This window comes from Sciurus vulgaris, assembly GCF_902686455.1.
Source record: "Sciurus vulgaris genome assembly, chromosome: 11".
In the NCBI taxonomy this organism is placed as follows: Eukaryota; Metazoa; Chordata; class Mammalia; order Rodentia; family Sciuridae; genus Sciurus; species Sciurus vulgaris.
In genome coordinates, this window is record NC_136472.1 from 113,189,551 (window position 1) to 113,210,513 (window position 20,963).

Here is a 20,963-nt window from a genome sequence, read left to right on the forward strand (position 1 = left end):
TTTCACTTGTCGGAAAGAAAGTGGCAATTTTTGCCTAATTTATAGGAGAGAGATAAGTTAATAAATAGAATGTTCCCAAATCTAAGGATTTTTTTCCTTCCATTACATCTTCTTTTTTAAAATATTTTTTAGTTGTAGATGGACACAATACCTTTATTTGATTTATTTATTTTTACGTGGTACTGAGGATGGAACCCAGTGCCTCACACATGCCGGGCAAGCACTCTGCCACTGAGCCACAACCCCAACCCCCCCAATTAAATGTTCTTAAACCATTGATACCCACTCCTGATAGCCCACCAGAGCAGCAAAACAAATGAGCAAGAAACAGATTAATATGAACAGATCAATAAGAAAATGTTCAATCCTACTTACTGAGACAGCTTTTTTTGTCAGTTCAGGGTCACAAGTTAATAATGATCACAATCAATGGAATCTTCAGCAAATAAAAATAGCACCTAGTTCATACTTTGGAATTAATGTATCAGCAGACCACGGTGTCCCCAAGGAATACTACCAGGCTTCCCAGTGAGTAAGCCTGAGAAATACCAAGTCAGAATGATCCGTGCTGCTCCAGTGGTCAGGGAGCGTGTCTGGGCCAGTCCCTGCAGGATGAGTAGCCTCTCGGGGGCAGAAGAGAGTGATGAGTCTCAGTGGAGGAAGGAAGGGCTGAGCTCTCAGTTGCAGAGGTAAGAAAGAACTAATAGCAGTCATTCCAGGATCAGGAACAACCCTGCCTGTGCAGAGCTGGGAGCTGGCGGGGACTAGCAGCGGAAGCCCATTGAGCTAGGAGAACGAGGCCAAAACACCCTGGTTTTGAAAGCACACAGGTGCACAGTCCAGATGTGCAAGTTGTAGGGATCCCTTTTAAGCTCTCGAGGGGAAAGCGACAGGACAAAAGTCATCTTTTAGGAAGCTCTGTCCAGCAGCGATGGGCGAGGCAGACTGAAGGAAAGAATAGTGGCCGGCAGGGAGGACCATTCCTAGCTCCGTGGGTTCTGGAATTTAAACTAAGTATGAAGACCCTTCCCTTCCTGACAAAGGAAGCAGGATCTTCCTGAGAATGCCCAGGAGGCAGAGGCCTTGGACCCCGGACATAGGGACTCAGGGCCCCCAACAGGCCATTCACTCTCCCAGAAAACAAACCATCTCCTGCCTCCAGAAGTAGGTGCTCATAAGTAAATCATGCACGAATGAATGAATGGCTCCATGAAACATTGCCATGGCCACAGAAAAGAGGAAGTTTTGGCTGCTGGAACATTACAAAATGGTATCAGCTAACATTATTGATGACCTACACCCTGCTAAGGAGAATACGTTCTTTTATGGAAACACAAAGTTTCAGCATTCCCATATCAGCAGATTCATTAATATCAGCACTTATGGGACACTGACCAGTCAGTCTCTGGTAGGATGCTCTTTGCTTTTGAAGAGCTGAGGAAAGGGGTGGAGCCAGACACGTGACTAGCTACCATCAAGGTAGATAAAATGGCACCTGGAAGAAAGACATAAGGGGTGTGCTTACAAGAACAGAGTCCAGAGGGATTCCTTTGTTCACTGCACAAATACTTGAGTGTCTGGGGGCAGGCACCCTTCTAGGTCCCTCGGGCTCATCAGTGCACAAAACAGACAGAGTCCTACCTCGTGGAGTCTTCATTACAGGCACAGGTAGAAAGAGACAGAAAATACACAGAATACATAAAGTGTAGATTATGTTAGAGAGGATGAGTGCTTTCAGGAAACAGGAAATAGGGAAAGAGGATGGAAAATGCTGGAAGCTTGCATTTTAGGGCGAGAGATCAAGAAAGACCTCACTAAGATCGCAGACCTGAAGAGGATGAGAGTAGGCCACGCAGGGCCAGGGCAGGAGGGCGGCCCCTCACTTTCTCAGGGTGGCCTAAATTCCTGCTCCAGCTCTCCTGGAGGGGAGGTCCCTACACCCGCTCAGCTTATGGCCCACAAGTAGCGGGGACTGAAACGGGCCTATCTCTGCTGCTTCTTACTTCCGGAGAACCAAGCTTTTCCCAGCGGTTCCCAAGTTCCATCTCCTTGAACAGCCGTGTGAAATGGACATGTAGTTGTTATTACCCCTGTTCTAAGCAGCGAAGGGCTCCTAACTCTGCCCTAATCCCGGACTCTTCTGTTCCAATCCACCAACTCCCCAGTGACAGATTCCTCTGTCTAAATATTAATTTGATCATGTCTCTCTACTGCTCAAAAACTTTCCATGGCTACACACTGCCTTCAGGATAAAAATTTGAACTCCGAAGCATGGTTGACTTTGTTTTTTGTTGTTGTTGGTACCAGGGACACTTAACCACTGAGCCACATCCCCCAGCCCTTTTTCTATTATATTTTGAAACAGGGTCTCACTAAATTGCTGCGACTGGCCTCAAACTTAGGATCCCTGCCTCAGCCTCCCAAGCAACTGGGATCACACGCATGCGCCACTGCTCCCAGCCTACCCATGGTTTCAAGAGTCTCCAGAAACTGACTTCACTGTCCTGCCTCCTAACATGCTTTGGCCCACCTCATATTCCAGGACCCCTGTCCTCACAGTTCTCCACCTTCATGCCTGTGCTGGGGCTGGCCCAGGGTCCAGGGCCCCCTCTGTACCTGCTCAGGAAGTCCTCCCCAGTCTGCCTTTGACGGTCTCTCTAGTATAACACAAACCTTCTTCCACCTGGTGGCACTGACATCTGTGCCCCATTTGCCTCTTCTCCACGTTATAATCTCCTAAAGGCAAGAAGGGCCACACTGGGGACACACTGCTTGTTGGATTAACTTGAAGATGGAGTGCACAGAATTTATTTATGAAGCCTCCATTAAGCATTCACTGTGCTAGAGGCTCTGCCCTCCTGGAGCTTCCAATTTAATCCGAAGATAAGTTGGGTGCAGCTGGCTAGGAGAAATAATGTCTAATGTTCTCTAGTCCCTTAGGGTAAGTGTGGCTGACAACAATTACATTTCAAAAGAGCTAGTAGAGAGGATTCTGAATGTTCCCAGACAAAGAAATGACAGATACATCAATTACTCCAATCCGATCATTATACATAGCACGCATGTATGGAAATGCCAAGCTGTATGTACCCCAAAAACACGTACAATTACTACGTGTCAATTTAAAATAAAAAGATATTCAAAAAAAGACAAGTCAGGGAAAGGGTAAATGGTAGCACAGTAAATGAGGATGTGTTCAAGTACGTGCCCTGGGGATTGGCCTCCCCTAAGGCAGGCACGGGTCAGACAGGACAGGGTGACGCATCGTAGAACAGGTCAAGGCAAGGCGAGGGGCAGGCGCAGGGGCTGCAGTCTCATTTCAGGAGCACTTGTGAAAGTTGCTAAACCTGGGGACGAGGAGGGCGGTGAGCATGTGCTGAGGAAGCTCAGCCTAGTCTGCAAGAACAAGTCCCCAGCATTCTCCAAAACTGTCCCCAAGGCCTTTCCACCACAGGCCAGAGGGTGGGAGCTGTGGGCCTTGGCAGGGGCGGGCTCTGAGCACTGACTGAACGCTCTTCCCCTCCTCACGCCCCCTTACAGATGCCACTGCCCCGCGCAAACCCCGCACTCCCCTGGAGACCTTCAAAAAGGTGGGGATCCCCATCATCGCGGTACTGCTGAGCCTGGCGACCATCGCCACTGTGGCAATCCTCAGTAAGTGACAGCCCCTACCCAACTTTCTTCCCCTAAGCAGGTGACAGTACCCTCCCTCACTTCCTCTGTAAGTGGCAGCCCTCACCCCTTGGTAAGTGACAGCCCCACCCACAGCCTCCACCTTCCCACCCCCATAGTTAGAAGCAGGTGATCTGCATAAAGCTGTGCAAAAAAAAAAAAAAAAAAAAAAAAAAACGCCTCCACATGCATCCACCCCTGCTCTGAAGAGAACCTTCTTCCAAGAGTAAAGGGGGAACTGAACTCAGCCCCCATCTCTCCCAGAAGGCTTCTATCCTGGAGAGAAGTTGTGCTGCACACGTGGCCTTTGTTACGAACCCACGCAAGCCCTGGCAGGGGCGCCCACCCCACCCCTTCCTTCCCATCTCCTGCAGCTTAATACTGAGTGGATCTGAGCAGCCTCCCAGCTGGAAGGACAGAAAGCACCTCCTGTGAGGAGGGAGGAAGGGAGGAAGCCCAAGGGAAGATTGCCTAGCAGGTGCTCTTCCCACCTAGAGTTCTATCTTCATCATGGCCAGGGCCTGAGACCCAGTGTGACCTTGAGCAGACCACTTGGTGACAAAGACTAACTGAAGGAGCAGTGATTCCCACAGTCTCCTCTAGTTCCCACACTCTGTGACTGAGTTCTTGCCTTCACCAATCCCATGGTCACAATAGGGAACTGACCACAGCTTTCACAACAGGGTGTAGGGCACCAGAGATCAGAGTAGAATCAGGACACCCAGGACAGTGATTCCCAACTCTGCCACTTGCTGCTGTGTGACCATGAATATAGATGCCTCAACCTGCCTTAACCTCAGGCTGTCACCTGTAAAATGTTCTGCCTTTCTTCAAGCAGTATCGTGAGCACCAGTGAGATCACACGCACAAAGGACCTAGATAAAAACCAAGTTGTACAAATGCATGTGTCACCACCCAGCAGGCAGAGACACAGGCCATGCATTTGCTAACTAGGGCAGGACTGTCTGGGCAGCCCGGGAATGGCTGGCCTTTAGGGACTCTGCACTTTTAACCATGGTGGCATTTGCACTAGCAGCAGTCACCAGTCCTTTGGAGACATTCAGAGATGCTCTGGTCTACCCCCCAATTCTCTACTGAGGGTGAAAGAGGAGGTGTAACAATCAGGGGAAAACTGGAGCAGGACCCCAGTCCTCTGACTGAGCAAGTTCACTTCCATCGTGTGGTGGTGGAAATGCAGTTCCACAACATAACACACCCAAATCACTGGGAGCCTTAGATGGGTATGAGATGCAGAAAACCCCTAAACATCTCTTCTTGACCTTGGCTGGCCCAACATGATAATGATTCCATAGTAAGTTTTCCATCTCCATAACAAAATACCCAAGATAATCAACTCATAAAGAGAAAAGGGTTATTTTGGTTCACAGTTTTGGAGGATCAAGTCCACGATCAGTTGTCCCCACCATTTTGGGCCTGTGGTGAGGTAGCACACCATGGTGGGAGCAACTGGCAGAGCAACACCATGTACATCATGATCCAAGGAGCAAAAGAAAGAGGAAGGGGCTTGGACCCCACAATTCCCTTCAAAGCCATGCTCCCAATGACCTAAAGACCTCTCACTAGGCCCCACCTTCTAAAGGTTCCACCACCTCCCAATAGCACCACCCTGGGGATCAAGCCTTTAACATAGGGACCTTTTGGGGGACATTCCAGATCCAACCTATAGCAGTGGTTTTGCAGTGGTATCAGCAGATTTGCCAGTCTGTTTTATTCAGACTAAATATTAAAGTGAGCATATATCCTGCCACAGTGGAAAGAAGAGGCCAGTTTATCCACAGGAAGCCAGGCAGGCAACAGAGCATAATTCAGAATGGGGCTCTTGCTGTCCCAGGAGACACTGCATGGCTCCCATTCCCTGAGCCCCTCCAAATTCTGCAATCGGAGATAGTAAACCAATCCTCTACCTTGGCCTAGGCTCTCTCAACCATTGGTGTTTGGGTTTTCAACACATGACCCTGTCTCTTGGCTTTGCCCCAGAATACTGGTGTAACCCTGTCTTACCCTGGCTCGGGATCATGAACCCAACTCTGAAGGTCTAGGAAATACCTGACCTGCTCCTTCTCCCTCACTTCATTCAAACCAGGAGCATCAGGGCCAGTCACACCTTGTGGGACTCCTGGGAGGTAGACAGCAGCTGGCTGAACCATAGTAGCACTGCACGGCCTGGGGGAAGAAGCTCTAACCCTTCCGTCCTCAGTTTCCTATCAGTGAGGAGAGACAGTAATGGACCTGCCTCCTAAGGGTGTAGCTGGGATTTATGATCAACAGTTTGGAAGACTCCCAATAGAGTGATAAATGGGAATTGTCACAGAATCACTGTCACCACTCTCAGAACCAGCCAGGATGGATGCCAGACTGGAGAGAACTCACCTAGAAAAGAAGAGCTCCTCTCTGCCTGCGTGTCTGGTAGTGAATCATCACCAGAGAAACTTCTTGAAATATCTGTTCCCTAAGAGGTTAATAACGAAACACATTTCTGTCAGCCCAAGAAGGCAAAGGAGCAACAGAAGTTGAAGGCAACTGGTAGAATCCTAAGACAGCAGGCAGAAAACAAGACAAAACACAGACCTCTTCACAGGTCTTTCAAACCCGGGATAAAAACACCCACCTCTAGACCCATACTTGAGAGTTACAAGGCACTTTCACAACTGTAGCTGGCCCCGTGTTCTCGATGGCCTGAGATAGGTGTTCTCATCCCATTGTGTGGAGGAGGAGGGGGGAGATTTGCGAGAAGATATACAGCAAGTGGCAGAACCAAGGCTCAGAACCAGGTCTTGGAACCCCAAGTCCGCCATTCTGTCTCTTCCTTTATCACCCACGGGGTAGCAGGTTGACAGAGTCAGATTCTCAGGTTCCCCCACCCACATTCTCACTGGACTCCGGGGCCATCACATCGACCTGGGTTGCTGTTATCTCTGCTTTATAGATAAGGAAACAAGTATTTTTGCTACTGTGCAGCACAACTGGCCCCAAACCCCCATCTGCCTGTCTCTGAACTCATAACTACTTTTAGAACAAAACAGCCTCTTCCTGCCGGGGGCTGCCTGCTTGACCCTTAGTTTTCTGTCCCTCTCCCTGCATTTACCTTCCAGTCAAGGTGATTCTGGATAAATACTACTTCATCTGCGGCCACCCCCTGCACTTCCTCCCGAGGTCACAGGTGTGTGATGGACATCCAGACTGTGCCTCGGGAGAGGATGAGGAGCCCTGTGTCAAGGACTTTCCTGAGAGGCCTGCAGTGGGAGGTGAGTCCATGGGCTGAGGAACAAGAGGAGTGGGCACACAGGAAGTCAGCTCATGTCCCCATGGTCACCATATAGCACCTGCCCACTCATTTGTCAGTGTCCTTTAGATACCAGCACTAAACACCTGGTGTACACTCAGGAACTATTTGATGGACAAATGTGGACCAGAGGACATAAGAGATTGTCACTGAGCCTGCTCATTCCTGCAGCACCTGCTAGGTTTTGACCAAATTTCTACAAAATCGGTTATTTCAAGGGAACTAGAAAAGAGACTGACAGTCCATTAAACCAACTAATGATCCCTCTAGTCATTCGTGTTTATTGTAACATTCTATATAACAGGACAGATCCCAGTTCTTGAAAGGAGCAAAAGCCTACGATCTTTCTTGGTCTGGCCTAGCTCAGCTGCATGCATCTGGTTCTTAGGCCCTGAAGAGAAAAAACCCAGGAGATGAATGAGAGGGACTTTTGAGGGCAGAACTGAGTTGTGTCCTGTGTATTTGCTTTTTTTTTTTTTTTTTTTTTTTTTTTTTATTAAAGTCAAATGCCTCTAGGCACCTGGCACCCTACTGCCAATAGAACTTCTCACTCGACCTCCCCTCTGACCTTATGTGGAGAAACATCTAGGTCCCTGGCTAGGAAGTTTCCCCAGACCAGGCAAACTGTGTGGCTACAGAGTGACCATACAACTGATCATCAAACTGATACCTAAGCCAGGTATGGTGGCACACGCCTGTAACCCCAACAACTCAGGAGGCTGAGGCAGGAGGATCATGAGTTCAAAGCCAGCCTCAGCAAAATCAAGATGCTTAGCAACTCAGTGAGACCCTGTCTCTAAATAAAATATAAAATAGGGCTGGGGATGTGGCTCAGTGGTCAAGTGCCCCTGAATTCAATCCTCAGTACCCCCCAAAATAAGTAAATAGATAAATAGATAGATAAATAAATAAATAAATAAATAAAATAAAAAGGGCTTGAGATGTAACTCAGGTTAAGCACCCTGGGTTCAATCTCTAGCACCAAATAAATAAATAAATAAATAACTCGATACCTATAAGAGCAAAAGGGTGTGCTATTAACCATTGTGCCAGAGCAACAGGGCAGAGTGAAGATTGACCCTGGGACTTGTGCACACCCTGGCCATTGTCAAAATGAGGCTCAAGCAGTCAAATGGAGGAAATTCCCAGGATGTTAGAAGCATTGATACTCACAGTGTCCCCGTTTCTGGGTTGGGTGGCTTGGGCTGGTCTCATGAGTTCTGAGGGGCTGGGCCAGAGGGGTCCCACGATCCAGCTGACCCAGGTTCCTCCCCTCCCAGTCCGCCTTTCCAAGGACCGATCCACCCTGCAGGTGCTGGACCCGGCCACAGGGAACTGGGCTTCTGCCTGTTTCGACAACTTCACAGAAGCTCTGGCCAAGACAGCTTGTGGGCAAATGGGCTACAACAGGTACCCAACCTGGGCCACCAGAGGCTGTCACCCCACCACAGCCTCCTCTCTCCTTCCTTCCTCTTGATCCTCTTCCTCCTTTCCTAAAAAAACAGTCAGATGGAACTGCTCTTGAATCCCAGTCCTTTCACCTACAAGCAATACAAAGTGAAAGCTCTTACGCCTCGCCTCCCTTCCTCAGGAGCTAGTTGAGGCCAGGTGTGGTGGAGCAGGCCTGCAATCCCAGCAACTCAGGAGGCTGAGGAGAAAGTTGCAGGTTCAAAGCCAGCCTCAGCAGCGTAGTGAGGCCCTAAGCTATTCAGCAAGACCCTGTCTCAAAATAAGAAATAAAAAGTGCTGGGGATGTTACTCAGTGGTTTAGCACTTTGGGTTCAAACTCCAGGACCAAAAAAAAAAAAAAAAAAAGAGTTAATTGAGGAAAGTAATGCTGACATCCTAGGATGATTAGGGGGTGCCAGTGAGAGACTGAAAGCTGCCCCCCAGCACACATACACACACTCACTTTCCCGCAACACACACTTTCTCACACATGCACACACACAGAGTTCCAGCTCCCCTGCATCTTCTCTTTCCCTTTACTCCTCAATCTTCATTCCTTTGCCCTTTGCAAGAAGCCTCCCCTGTCCAGTAATCTAAAAGCCTGATCTACTTACACAAAGTCTCCTTGGTTAAAATTTCATTTAAATAAGCCTGATTTCATTGGGGCCCCATCATTAGCAATCCCAGCTCTCTCAGCAAATTTCAAAAACAGTTCCAAGTCTGGAGTGAATGGAAGGTGCATAATTATAAGAGGGTAATTAGCATGATATATATTTATATTCATTTGATCCTGGCAGAAAACCAAAAACACGGTTATTATTTTAGCTAAATTAGAAGTAGGCTCAGAGAAAGTAACTTGCTTGGGTAGTAGCTGAGAGGTAGAGGGCTAGAATCTCTGCCCCAGAGCCCTTGTTCCTGGGCATCCTTGTCCTCAGAGTGTTTCAGCTGTATGTTGGGCAATGCTCTCTTTCTCTCGCCTCATCTGTACAGGAAGGGGCCTTTGGCCACTCAGGGCCTTCCTCGAGGATGGAAAGGAACCTCGTATTCGGTTGCAGAACAGGATACCCTCTCCCTGGCAGGCCCAGACTTATTCAGGATTCTAAGAACCTTGGCCCAGCAACAAGGCAGATATTATAACCACTAGGCAAATATCACCAGTCAATCACAGAACTCTCTCCCATGGGTCCCAAAAGCATCCTCAAAGTCCTTTTCAATAAATGCCCCAGGCAACAATTACGAACCCATCTGACCCACATGCCCTCGATGCTCTCCAGTTACCAGGCTTCTGCTGCTCTCTACCTTCCATGGGGTGCAATGCCCAGACCCTCTAGGAAAGACCCCTGCCACCATGGTTTGGAGGACAGCAGGGACAGCACCTGCCACTCCCCCTTCCTCCCGCTGCCGTCCCAGCCCAGCCTGGACGCAGCCAGCCCCTCCTCCCCCTGCAGTCCAGCCAACTGCAGTGTCAGCTCTACCTAGTGCAGCAGGCTGAGGCTTGATTATGAAACCCAGATGTCTCCTGGGGTTCTTAAGATGATAGGTTCCTGGAATCTCTGTCCTTCTGGAGCTCGCCAGGCCACCTGGCTCTTGGGCTGTACAAAATCAAAGTTCATTAATCGGGGTGTAATTGGTTAACTTTCCGGGGAATGTTCATTTCTAGCTTTGTCCCTCCTTTTGGAATTGATTACTCAGATTTCTCCCCTTTCTTCCCTTCTGTAATGGAAACCTTTCTTGTCCTAGGACCACAAAACCATAGGGGGTCCAGGTAGGATGACCCTAGGGATCATGTGATCCACCTACCACTTTACAGAGGAGAAAAGTGAGATTTATAGAATCCCAGAGAAGGAATGTGACCTGCCCAAGGTCACACATCAAACTAGTGTCAGAAGAACTAGTTCATAAGAACTTCAGTCTTGAGGGCTCTTAAAACAGTCTCTTGATCCGTCCAGATCCAGCACCTGGGTCCACCCAGGGAATGGCAGCATTCCTGACCAAGCATGTATCACTCAACCAGGGCCATGGCTTGACTCCGCCCTCGGAGTAGAGCTTGTAGTAACAGGACAGGGCAGGGAAGGAAGGGGAAGATTTGGAAGAGGCAGATTCAGCCAAGGAACAGTCAGAGATGGGAGTGATCAGGGAAGGCTTTCTGGAGGAAGGAAGACTTCAGCCCACAATCTGAAAGAAGACACACATGGATTAGCAGAAAGAGGCAGGGTAGCTCAAGTTGGAGACTGTTGTCTAGTTTCATGTCAAGACAGATCCAGGCCCGTCTACCTCCAAGGGGCTGTACATGTACACCCAATATCAAAGTCAGATCAGATGCCCTGCCTGGAAAACTGGATATCCACACTCCAATCCCTTCCAAGATGAGAGGGGAACTCAGCTGGGTTCCTTTGCTTCTTTCATCCCCCTGATGTGAACCGGAAGAGACTCCTGGGACATTTGAAATAGGCACAGAGCTGGGAGCTAGAAAAGGAGATCCCTAATATTTCTCCAGAGCTCTAGATTCTGGACTAGGAATCCCTGCCACAGAAGAAAGTCAGGTCAGCGTTGTGCTGAGGACGGAATCCTGGGATACCACGGGAATGCCTCTTATTGCACAGCAAATCATCCCACCCACTGACCAAGACCACCTCTACTCCCCACTGCCATTCTCTGCCACCCTCTCTCCTGAGAGCAGGACTGCTCCTGCCATCTCGTTATGGCCTCCGCCCCAGCTCACAGCTCTCTCTCCTCCACAGTCAACCGACTTTCAGAGCTGTGGAGATTGGCCCAGACCAAGATCTGAATGTTGTTAAAGTGACAGAAAACAGCCAGAAGCTTCAGGTACAGAACTCAAGTGGGTAAGTGAGAGGATATCTCTGGCTGTAAAGGCTAGCACCTGAGCCAGCCCAGCCTGAACAGACTAGCAGCAAAAAGAATGTAAGCCAGACAACAGGAAGAACTCCCCACCGAGTAGATCATTCACCACTGAGAGCTATAGAATCACTTTTCCAAGAGATTTTCTGTGTTAACTTTTTTAATAAAATGCATAGCTGGACAAAGTGTGCTCTCCTACCCAAAGGCAGAGGGGTGGATAAAGTGACCTTCCTATCAATCCGAATGGTAAAGTCAAATGTTTTTCCTACTGCCCTAGGTGCCCTAATAAATTGCCCAATAGGCAAGATTCCAAAAGTCACATCATCCTTCCCCACAACTCACCCAGGCCCGAGTAGGACCTCCACATGGTCCCTAATGCTCCATGACCCTGGTCTCACCACCCTACATTAGAGCACAGCATCTAAATGAAATCTGCCACACTGCAGCAAAGTGGTCAGACAGGATGCTGGCTTCTTAACATCCAGAGAGTTACTGAGGGCTGTTCATTCATCAGAGTAAATCTTGAAAAGGACAGAGTTGGTAACAGAGTGATGTTTGCCTAGAATTCCATTGAAATCCGATTTCCCTTCCATTTGGAAAGCCCACGGTGCCGCAGACTCTGCTCTGGGCTCTGCCCTCTTCTTGCTCGGCTGCCAGGAGCCTAAGCTGGGCTTTAGAAATGGGCAGGGCCCAGGGCAGGGTATGTGTTCAGCACTGAACTGTTGGATCAAATCAGGTTGCACTGAGTGTTGGTGCAGTTTCTATACAGACCCCTTTATGCAAGTGCCAGATTTCCCAAGTACTGGATGGGGAATCAATAGTGCCAGAAGGCCAGAGTTCCTGCCTTCCAGCCAAGGGAGAAGCAGAAGCCACAGGACCCTGCATCTCTCTTCCAGACCCTGTCTCTCAGGCTCCCTGGTTGCCCTGCACTGCCTTGGTGAGTATGCTCCATCTCTGAGGGGTTAAGACCTGGGCCAGCAATGACCAGGGAGAAAGACCTTTCTCCTCATTCCTAAATCTGGGACACTTGGAGTCTCCAAGTTTTACTCTATTTTAGCCCAACCTTTATTCTTTAGCCTTTTAGCTTATAGGTCAGAGCTCCTATAAGTGGTCGATATTAGTAATTACCTTCAACCGCTACTTACAGACCATGACTTGAGGATATTAAGTTTTTCATTACTGTAATGACATACCTGAGGCAAGCTAACTTTATAAGGAAAAGAATTTTATTTAATTCACAGTTTGGGAGGCTGAAGGTCCACTATTAGGCAGCTCCATTGATTTGATCTCTGCTGAGGATCTAATTTCAGGTGATGGCTCATGACAGGAGACTTGCATGAACATGAGATCACATCACAAAACAAGAAGCCCGAGAGTCATTCAAGAGTCAGCTTTGCTCTTATAACAAATGACTCTGACAAGCACTCAGGGAAACTACCAGGAAAACTACCCTGGTCCCTTCTGAGGACAGCCTCTCCAATGACCTAAGAGCCATGAGGTCACACCTCTTACAGTTCCCCCCACCTCAGCACTACTACACTGATGGCCAAGCTCCCAGACGTGGACCCCTGGGGGCCTCATTCAAATCGAACCCAAATCATAGCAGGAAGCTACAGACAGATCAATTTGGCTAGACAGCAACTTTATACAAATACAGCAGGAGGCTGCCAGGAGAAGGAATTTAAACTCTAACCTTGCCGACAGAGGGGCTTTAGGTGTGTGAGCAAGGTGGCAGGTAAAAGCAGTGTTTGAAACCAGACGTAGTCCTAGAGGCCCACCTGGCACAGTGCCAGACATGTAGGACAGGGGCTGCCCAAAGGACTGCACAGGCAAAGAACAGAGCAGGGAAGGGGCTGGAGATCTCAGCAGGAGTTCAAGGGTCAGATGTGAAAACCAGGTCAGGGGAAAGACAAGATGGCAGATTGGGAGCCTCCCTTAGCAGGGGGGGCCAAACTTGAAGAAAGATGAGTTTGAATGGGAAAATCCAGTTTCTGGAACTTTCTTCCCACTTCCGGGTGCCAAAGTAGCTTGTGTGCATCTGTTTACTGTTACTCAGCAGGAGCAGCTGGGGACACTCGCCTGGGCGGGACTTTCATAACTCTGCATCCCTGTTTAGTTTGAAGGTCATAAATTCCCAGCACAATGCACACGCCCAAGTTCATAACATAAACTCCTAAACACACCTAAAGTCAAAAAAAAGGAGAGGGAGACTTGAGGGGAAAGCCTGTTGTCTGGAACACTCAATATCTCCCCAAGAATAATTCCAAATTGCCTGGTCCTCCCACCTTTCTGGTACCTGTCCTGAGGACCCCGCTCAGGTTAAACCAGGGGCTGTGGGGAGGCGGTCCATTCCCCCAGAGCCTGACTCCCCCTTTTCCCTCCTTCCGGTGGAGTCCAGCCTGTGGGAGGAGCCTGAAGGCTCCTCGGGTGGTGGGTGGAGAGGAGGCCTCCGTGGATTCTTGGCCTTGGCAGGTCAGCCTCCAGTACAGTAAGCAACACGTCTGTGGAGGAAGCATCCTGGATCCCCACTGGATCCTCACGGCAGCCCACTGCTTCAGGTAAGGCCCAGCTGCAAGGGGTTGGGCAGCCAGTGCCAGGGAGGGGCTGCGTCTCCTGGCTAGTTTGCTGATGCCCCCCAGCCCTGACTCTACCCCTAGACCATTTCCAGGATGTGGTCATCTCAGTGAGACACTGGCCAGGATGCCCATTGTTAAGCACCAGGGACCTGAGCAGAGGGTGCTGGGCACTAAGCTAGATTTTTCTGGGTAGAAAATATCTTCAGATACCTCACCTCATCCCCCAAATCTTCCACTCCACAAAAGCTCTTCCCACTTACATGGGGTCCTGAAAATTCACTTCCTCCCTCCCGCTTTACAGGAAGTGGTACCAGGGTCTAGAATCATTGTCAACTTCGTTATGTCCAGAAACTTAAATAGGTACAGGTTCCCTTCTAGAGCAGCAGGGAAAGGCCTGGAAAATCTCTGGGAAAGGACCACACTAGGTCCCCTTCACTTTCATTCATTCGTTCAACATCTCATGAGTATCTAAAAGGAACCAAGTTCCAGATTATGTGCCCTAGGACATGAGATGGACTCCATTGCTACCCCGTCAAGCATTCCCAGTCTAGACCATGGGTTCTCAGCCTTTTTGAGAATTTAACAAAAGGTATAAATCATTTCCTGGTGGTGGTGTTGGCGGACCCACATACCAAGCTGTGTCTGGTGTGGGAAGCATGTAAGACAAGCCCATAAGTTACTTACCACAGTATGAGTACCACATGAGTAACAGCCAAGAACAAGGGTAGAAGAAAGAGTGCCAGGTCCCCATGGCTCAGTCACAGGGACACCCTTTCCCCAGCCCTCTAGGTAGATGTTTTCTTGGACATGTTTCACCAAGGAAAAACAACCAAATCCCACACTAGAATTTGGTTTCTGGAAAGTGATTCCTCAGACTGCCCTTCCGTACAACCCCACCTCCACCATTAGATTACCTCCTAAGGCAGCGACAGCAGCCCTCCAATCCCCAGGGCTCAGGACTCAGCCGTTGACAAAGCCTCCTCATGCTTGGCTCAGGCTTGAAGGCAGCCTTCTCTGCCCCCAGGAATTACCGCGATGTGTCCAATTGGAAGGTGAGGGTTGGCTCAGACAAACTGAGCAGCTTCCCATCCCTCCCTGTGGTCAAGATCTTCATCACTGAGCACAACACCTCGTATCCCAAAGAGAAGGACATTGCCCTTGTGAAGCTACAGTACCCACTGGCATTCTCAGGTGAGAGTTAGTACCTGGGGACAGAGCCCTGAGGGTGAGCCCAGTTCTACGGGATTCTAAACAAGTGTCATAGAAATTCTGGTGGGACTGTTTCAGAAGGCTTAGCTGCCAAGCTCTTGTGTTTCAAGATTTGTACCCGAGATTTGTTTTCATCGGTAAGGTAAGGAGTCAGACATGGCAATAATTGCCTTGGAGCAAAGAGTTTATTTCTTACAGTTTCTGAGAGGAAGGGACCTGCCTCGCCATGCAAAGCCACATGGGAAAGCACCTGGGTCAGTCAGGAGGCAGAGGGAGAGAGTGGGCGAGGCCAGAGCCCAGGCTGGGTAGGCAAGTTTGAGCAAGCTTGGGATTGGATAGTGTGAGGATTCCCTGGGCTATAGAAGTTGATCTCTAGACTTCTAGCACCTGGCCCCAGAGTGATTTAGGAAGGGGAAAATGTTGTTTGGTGCATGAGAGTTAGATAAAGGAGATCAGGGACTAGGCTTCACGTTAATTGGTTTGCATAGTAAAGGCATGACCACAGGCAAGAGCTTTATTATCTCTAGGAATCAGCTAATTCAGTCTCTCCCACACTGGCAAGATTCCCCAGACAAAGCATCATAAAACAGGGGAAATTTTTTAAATCATGAAGATAGGATCTCCTTCTTCCTCTCTGCTCCTGGCAGGCACAGTCAGGCCCATCTGCCTGCCCTTCTTTGATGAGGAACTCGCTCCAGACACCCAGCTCTGGATCGTTGGATGGGGCTTTACGGAGCAGAATGGCGGTAAGTCCTGGGCTCAGGAACACAAGGCAGGAGATAACCTTGTAGGAGGGAGCAGCTCCTAGGAGTGATGGGATAGGGCCCATCCTTCAGGAAAGTCCATGCTGGGGGACCAAGCACCAAGGTTCCGGGTATAAAGCAAAGAGATCTGGCGATGCAGAGAATCAACTTGGGCGGGGGTCCGAAGGCAAGAATGAGAGTGTGAGTGTGTTTTAACCTCCCAGGGGAGATGTCTGACACACTGCTGCAGGCGTCAGTCCAGGTCATTGACCACACACGGTGCAATGCAGAGGATGCTTACCAGGGAGAAGTCACTGAGACGATGCTATGTGCAGGCGTCCCAGGAGGTGGCGTGGACACCTGCCAGGTGGGGCCTCCCCGGATCCTGTGGAGTTCTATGGATGGGGGTGTGTGTCATAGAGAAATGTGAAACCCCAGAGGTTGAAGGCCTCACACCAAACCTCGAATGTGGTAGGAACTCCGTGTGATGAGGGGAGAAAGGGAGACCAGCAGGGAAGGAAGGAACATAAAGATATAAGAAAGGGTAGGTGGATGGACCGACGGACCAGGTACACAACAAGCTTCCAGATGTCCATCTCACATCCAAAGGTGTCATTGCTCACCCTCCCCACCCACCCTTACATATCCTCTACAGGATTATGAACCCCTTGACGACAGGACCCCAGGTCTCCTCTCTCTGTGATTCTTCCCCAGGCTACTGGACTTTACTAGGAAAAAAAAAAATCTCATGCTGGATGAACCCTGGAGAATGTCCCTTGCCCCATCCCCACTGGTCACCAGGACTCTTAGCAATTACAGGATACAGTCTCACTACCCCACACATCTAGAGGGTCTTCAGATCATTTTCATTAAAACTCCAATCCCATTCCCAGTTACCAAAGTCCTTCCTTCAAGAAGCTTCTCTTCGTCATCTCTTGTGGGCCACAAACATGGCAGGCTTTAGGGACAGTGTCTGCCCTCAGTGAGTTCACAGTGGTGGACTGCACAAACAAGCTGTAGAGTTACTGGGTTCAGAGAGGGGATATTTTCTTGTCATTTGTTACTTGCTTGCTTATTGGTGCTCCTCATCCCACTTGATCCTAAGCTTCCTGAGGGCAGGGATCTCTCTCTCACTTTCTTTCTTTCTTTCTTTTAATTAATTGAAACCCAATTGCCCAGAACAGTACCTTGCACAAAATAGGCACTCCATAAGTGGTTAATTAAACTTAGGAACTACCACGTTAAACAAAGATAACCAGGCTTCCTTCCCCAGGGGCCCTCTGCAGCCTTCCATTTGCTGGTGTGAGTTATGATCCTGGGAGAAGGTTAGCTGAATGCCCACAAGTTACTTGACTACAAACAGAGCCTTTTGCTCCAGGAAAGAAGAGCATTTCTGGATGCAGGAATAGCATGAGCAAGGGGCTGAGGGCGGAACAGCAGAGAGTGCTGGGAAGTGCAGGATCAGGTGGAAGGAAGTCGGCCCCTGGTCCACCCTCCCCAGCAGTCCCTGTTCTGGCCTCTCACAGGGTGACAGCGGTGGACCCCTGATGTACCAGTCCATCCAGTGGCAGGTGGTAGGCATCGTGAGCTGGGGCCATGGCTGTGGGGGCCCGACTACCCCAGGAGTGTACACCAAGGTCACAGCCTTTCTCAACTGGATCTACACTGTGTGGAAGGTGAGCGCGTTCACCCCACCAAGGGTGCCCTCCCTCCCTCCTCCACCATGAGGGCACCAACCAGCCTTAGATTTGGTTTAAGTGGCTGTGACACCCTTTTCCATCCTAAATATTTTCCCCTCCCAACAAGCTCATAGTCTGAGATTCCTCCACTAAGGCTGAAATTCCTTAGGTCAGAGATTCCTGCTAAATGCAAGTTCCTTAGGGCATGGAACACATCCAGCTTTCTCAAGCTTTATCGCTCTCTGTTTTCTAACAGAAGGAGACTATCAGATCCTTTCCAGGGAGAGACTGTGATAAGGAAGAGGGTGGAAAGGTTGATGAGACTTCCTGCCCCGGGAGAGTGGGGAGAGAGCGAAGCGCTGCAGAAAGGAAGATAACTCTGCTCCTGTCACCACTTTGTCTAGTGTCACCCCATCTGACTTTCCCTTTGTCATTCTCTTTCATTCTAGTCTGAGATGTAAGGCTGCTGTCCCTCTGCAGTGTTGAGAGCTGCTGCTCTTCAGTCCTGCCCGCTGAGGATCCCCCAGAAATCCCACACCAGGACTCATCTCTTGGCCTGCATCTCAGCATTTCCTAGAGCAGCAAAGGGACTCCGTTTGCAAGACCCTCACACCTCAGAGGCACCCAGAAGGAAGTCAGCTGCCCTAGCTCAGTCAGCCCCAGTGCTTCCAGAATCCCAGGAAGAGGTGCAGCCCACTGAATGGAGCCAGCTATGGACTCAGAGGCACTGTTAACCAAGGAGGAACGTTCCCCCTCTACTGAATGGAAGAAGCCTCTTTCGCAAGAACCCAGATAACCAGGGCTGGAGAAGAGGAGAAGAGGGTCTGACTAGCCTTCTCCCTTCTCCTCCCAGTCCCAAGCCCACTGGACCAAGAGGCCAGGTGTAACGGAAATGCATTGCCCTGCCGTTGGCATGACTACTGTTGCCTACAGCTGCTATCATTGTTACTTCTATGCGTCGTTGTCATTAAACAGTGAAGTCTTTGGTACATGTTTGCTGGGCTGCTTGATGAGAACTGAGCTAGGATCATTGGGCCTTTATTCTTTGGCCTGGGGATAAAAAGGTCCTGGGGTGGCAATTATTCTCAAAGTAGAGGCACAGAGATACAGAGACATGGAGACCAGATCTGCTAAGTGGGGGCCACAGTGAACAGCAGACTGGGGAAGCCAGAGTGTCTCCTTCCCACACAGGCTTCTCCTGCTGCCCTCCTTCCCTCGCTGCCTGCCTGATGTCAGCCGTGGGCTAAGGATAACCTGTGACTTGGGAGAAAGCCAATTTAAGCATTCAAGGGTGACATTCAAGCAGGGCTCCCCAGATGACTGGAAAGGGATATTACACCTCTGCGGCCTCCTTTCTTCTTTCTATAAGGCCTTCCATGAGGTTCTTCTATTTAAAAAAAAAAAAAAAAAAAAAAATAAGAGTAAAGTGTCATCTGCCAGGCATGAGGCAGTCCCCAAGCTAAGTTCTGGAAATATAAGCACAAACAAGTGCCTGTACTTAAAATGGTTGGAGAATTAAGCCCCATGGATTTCTCTGGAAGTATGAAGGCTCCAGTCTTCTAAGAACCCTCTTGTTAAAGTTGAGTCAGATTCTGTATCAAATACACTGGTTAATGTTTTTCTAGGGTCTTAGGATATAATGGAAATCCTCAACAGTAAAAAAATAAATAAATAAACAAAATTAAAATAAACAAAACCATTGGAATCATGAGCAGAAATTAGAGTGGTGATCTGGGAACAACAAACTAAAATCTTGAGTTACCCTAGGGACAAAGACCTCTATGAAAGCTAGATAAGAACTAAACCCGGACCCACTGCAGGGGAGCCAAACCCAGGACTGGTTGGGTGGAACAAAGGGGACAAATGAGGTCCCAGATAGCCAATCCTCTGAAGGACAATATACCCAATTTTTAGAGCCTCAAGATTCCCAAAGATCTTCAAATACGAGCTTGCAATTGAAGATCAGAAAGATGTTTAAAAAGAAAACGTACCATAAGTGGGAATCATTATAAACAACTAATTTAGAACCCCAAGGACCTCAGATGTCAGGATGGTCAGATAATTCTAATAAAATTTTAGAGGATTTCTAGGTGCCAGACACTGTTCTAAGTGTACTGATTCATTTAACATTCACACAGGGGCTGGGGATGTAGCTCAGTGGTGGAGCACTTACCTAGTGTACATGAGGTCCTGGATTCGATCACTGCAAAACAGCATACCCTCGCACAGACCTACAAGGTAGTACTATTCTTATCCTCATGCTTTGGATAAAAAAGACAAAGACACAATGAGATAAAATACCTTGCCTGAGGTTACAAACTAATTAATTTGCTCATAAGTGTTTTGACTACAAACTACCATACTCTAAGGATTCCAATAGGAAAACTTATGAAATGTTTACTAAATGCTATTTCCACATTTAATTGTTTTAGATTGTAGTAAAATACACATAACCTAAAATTTATCATCTTTACCATTTTTACATGCACTGTTCAGTGGCATTAAGTACATTGACATTGTGCTACCCTCACCATCATCCATTCACAGAATTGTTTTCACCTTGCAAAACTGAAACTATATCCAGTAAGCAATAACTCATTTCTCTCTCCCCCAGCCCCTGACAATCACCATTCTACTTTCTATAAATCTGACTACTCTATGTACCTCTCATAGTGCAATCATACAGTGTTTGTCATTTTGTGCCCAGTTTATTTCACTTAGCATAATGTCCTAAGGCTTATTCATGTTGTAGTAGGTGTCAGAAGTTCTTTTCTAAGGTTGAATAATATTCCATTGTTTTTAACTTATTTTGTTTATTCATTCACCTGTTGATGGACCGTTGAGTTACTTGTACTATTTGGCGATTCTGAATAATGCTATTATCAGAACATGAATATATAAGTATCTCTTCAAAGTCCTGCTTTCAATTCTCTTGAGTATATGCCCAGAAATAGAATTGTAGGATCATCTGATAATTCTATTTTTAAGTATTTGAAGAACCACCATTTTGTTTTCCATATGATTTGCACAATTTCACATTGATTTCTACAAACATTAACAGCACACAAGAGTTCTGATTTCTCTACCTCCTCTCCAACACTTGTTTTCTGTTAAAAATATAATAATGTGACAATCAAGAAAAAGGACAGGCAGATTTAAAAAACCAAGTAGATCTCTCATAAATTAAAAACTACAATCATTAGAACAGAAAATTGAATGGATGAGATAAAGGGCACTTAAGACACAGATTGAGAGAGAATGAATGAACTGGAAGGTAGATTATAGAAGTTATTAAGTTTACAATAGAAAGAGATAGAGAGCCAGGTGTAGTGGCACATGCTGTAATCCCAGTGACTCAGGAGGCTGAGGCAGGAGGATCACAAGTAAAACCAGCCTCAGCAACTTAGCAAGGCCCTAAGCAACTTATCAAGACCCTGTCTCTAAAAAATAATAAAAAGGGCTGGGGATGTGG

At 48.2% G+C, this 20,963-nt stretch overlaps 1 protein-coding gene across 2 annotated transcripts in view; it reads left to right on the forward strand.

The window, feature by feature from the left end:
• TMPRSS4 (transmembrane serine protease 4) overlaps positions 1-18,484 on the forward strand; it is a 36,148-nt gene extending 17,664 nt beyond the window's left edge. Inside the window, exons 3-13 of one of the 2 annotated variants that reach the window (XM_079104476.1) lie at positions 3,541-3,654; positions 6,786-6,938; positions 8,257-8,386; positions 11,167-11,268; positions 12,181-12,221; positions 13,683-13,842; positions 14,885-15,051; positions 15,717-15,815; positions 16,037-16,179; positions 17,339-17,488; positions 17,941-18,484. In XM_079104476.1, coding sequence (XP_078960602.1) covers positions 3,541-3,654; positions 6,786-6,938; positions 8,257-8,386; positions 11,167-11,268; positions 12,181-12,221; positions 13,683-13,842; positions 14,885-15,051; positions 15,717-15,815; positions 16,037-16,179; positions 17,339-17,488; positions 17,941-17,952 — 1,271 coding nt within the window. In that variant the 3' untranslated portion in view covers positions 17,953-18,484. The remainder of the gene's footprint in view (positions 1-3,540; positions 3,655-6,785; positions 6,939-8,256; positions 8,387-11,166; positions 11,269-12,180; positions 12,222-13,682; positions 13,843-14,884; positions 15,052-15,716; positions 15,816-16,036; positions 16,180-17,338; positions 17,489-17,940) is intronic. The other variant, XM_079104477.1, reaches the window with a different exon arrangement.
• Positions 18,485-20,963: the final 2,479 nt, after the last annotated feature.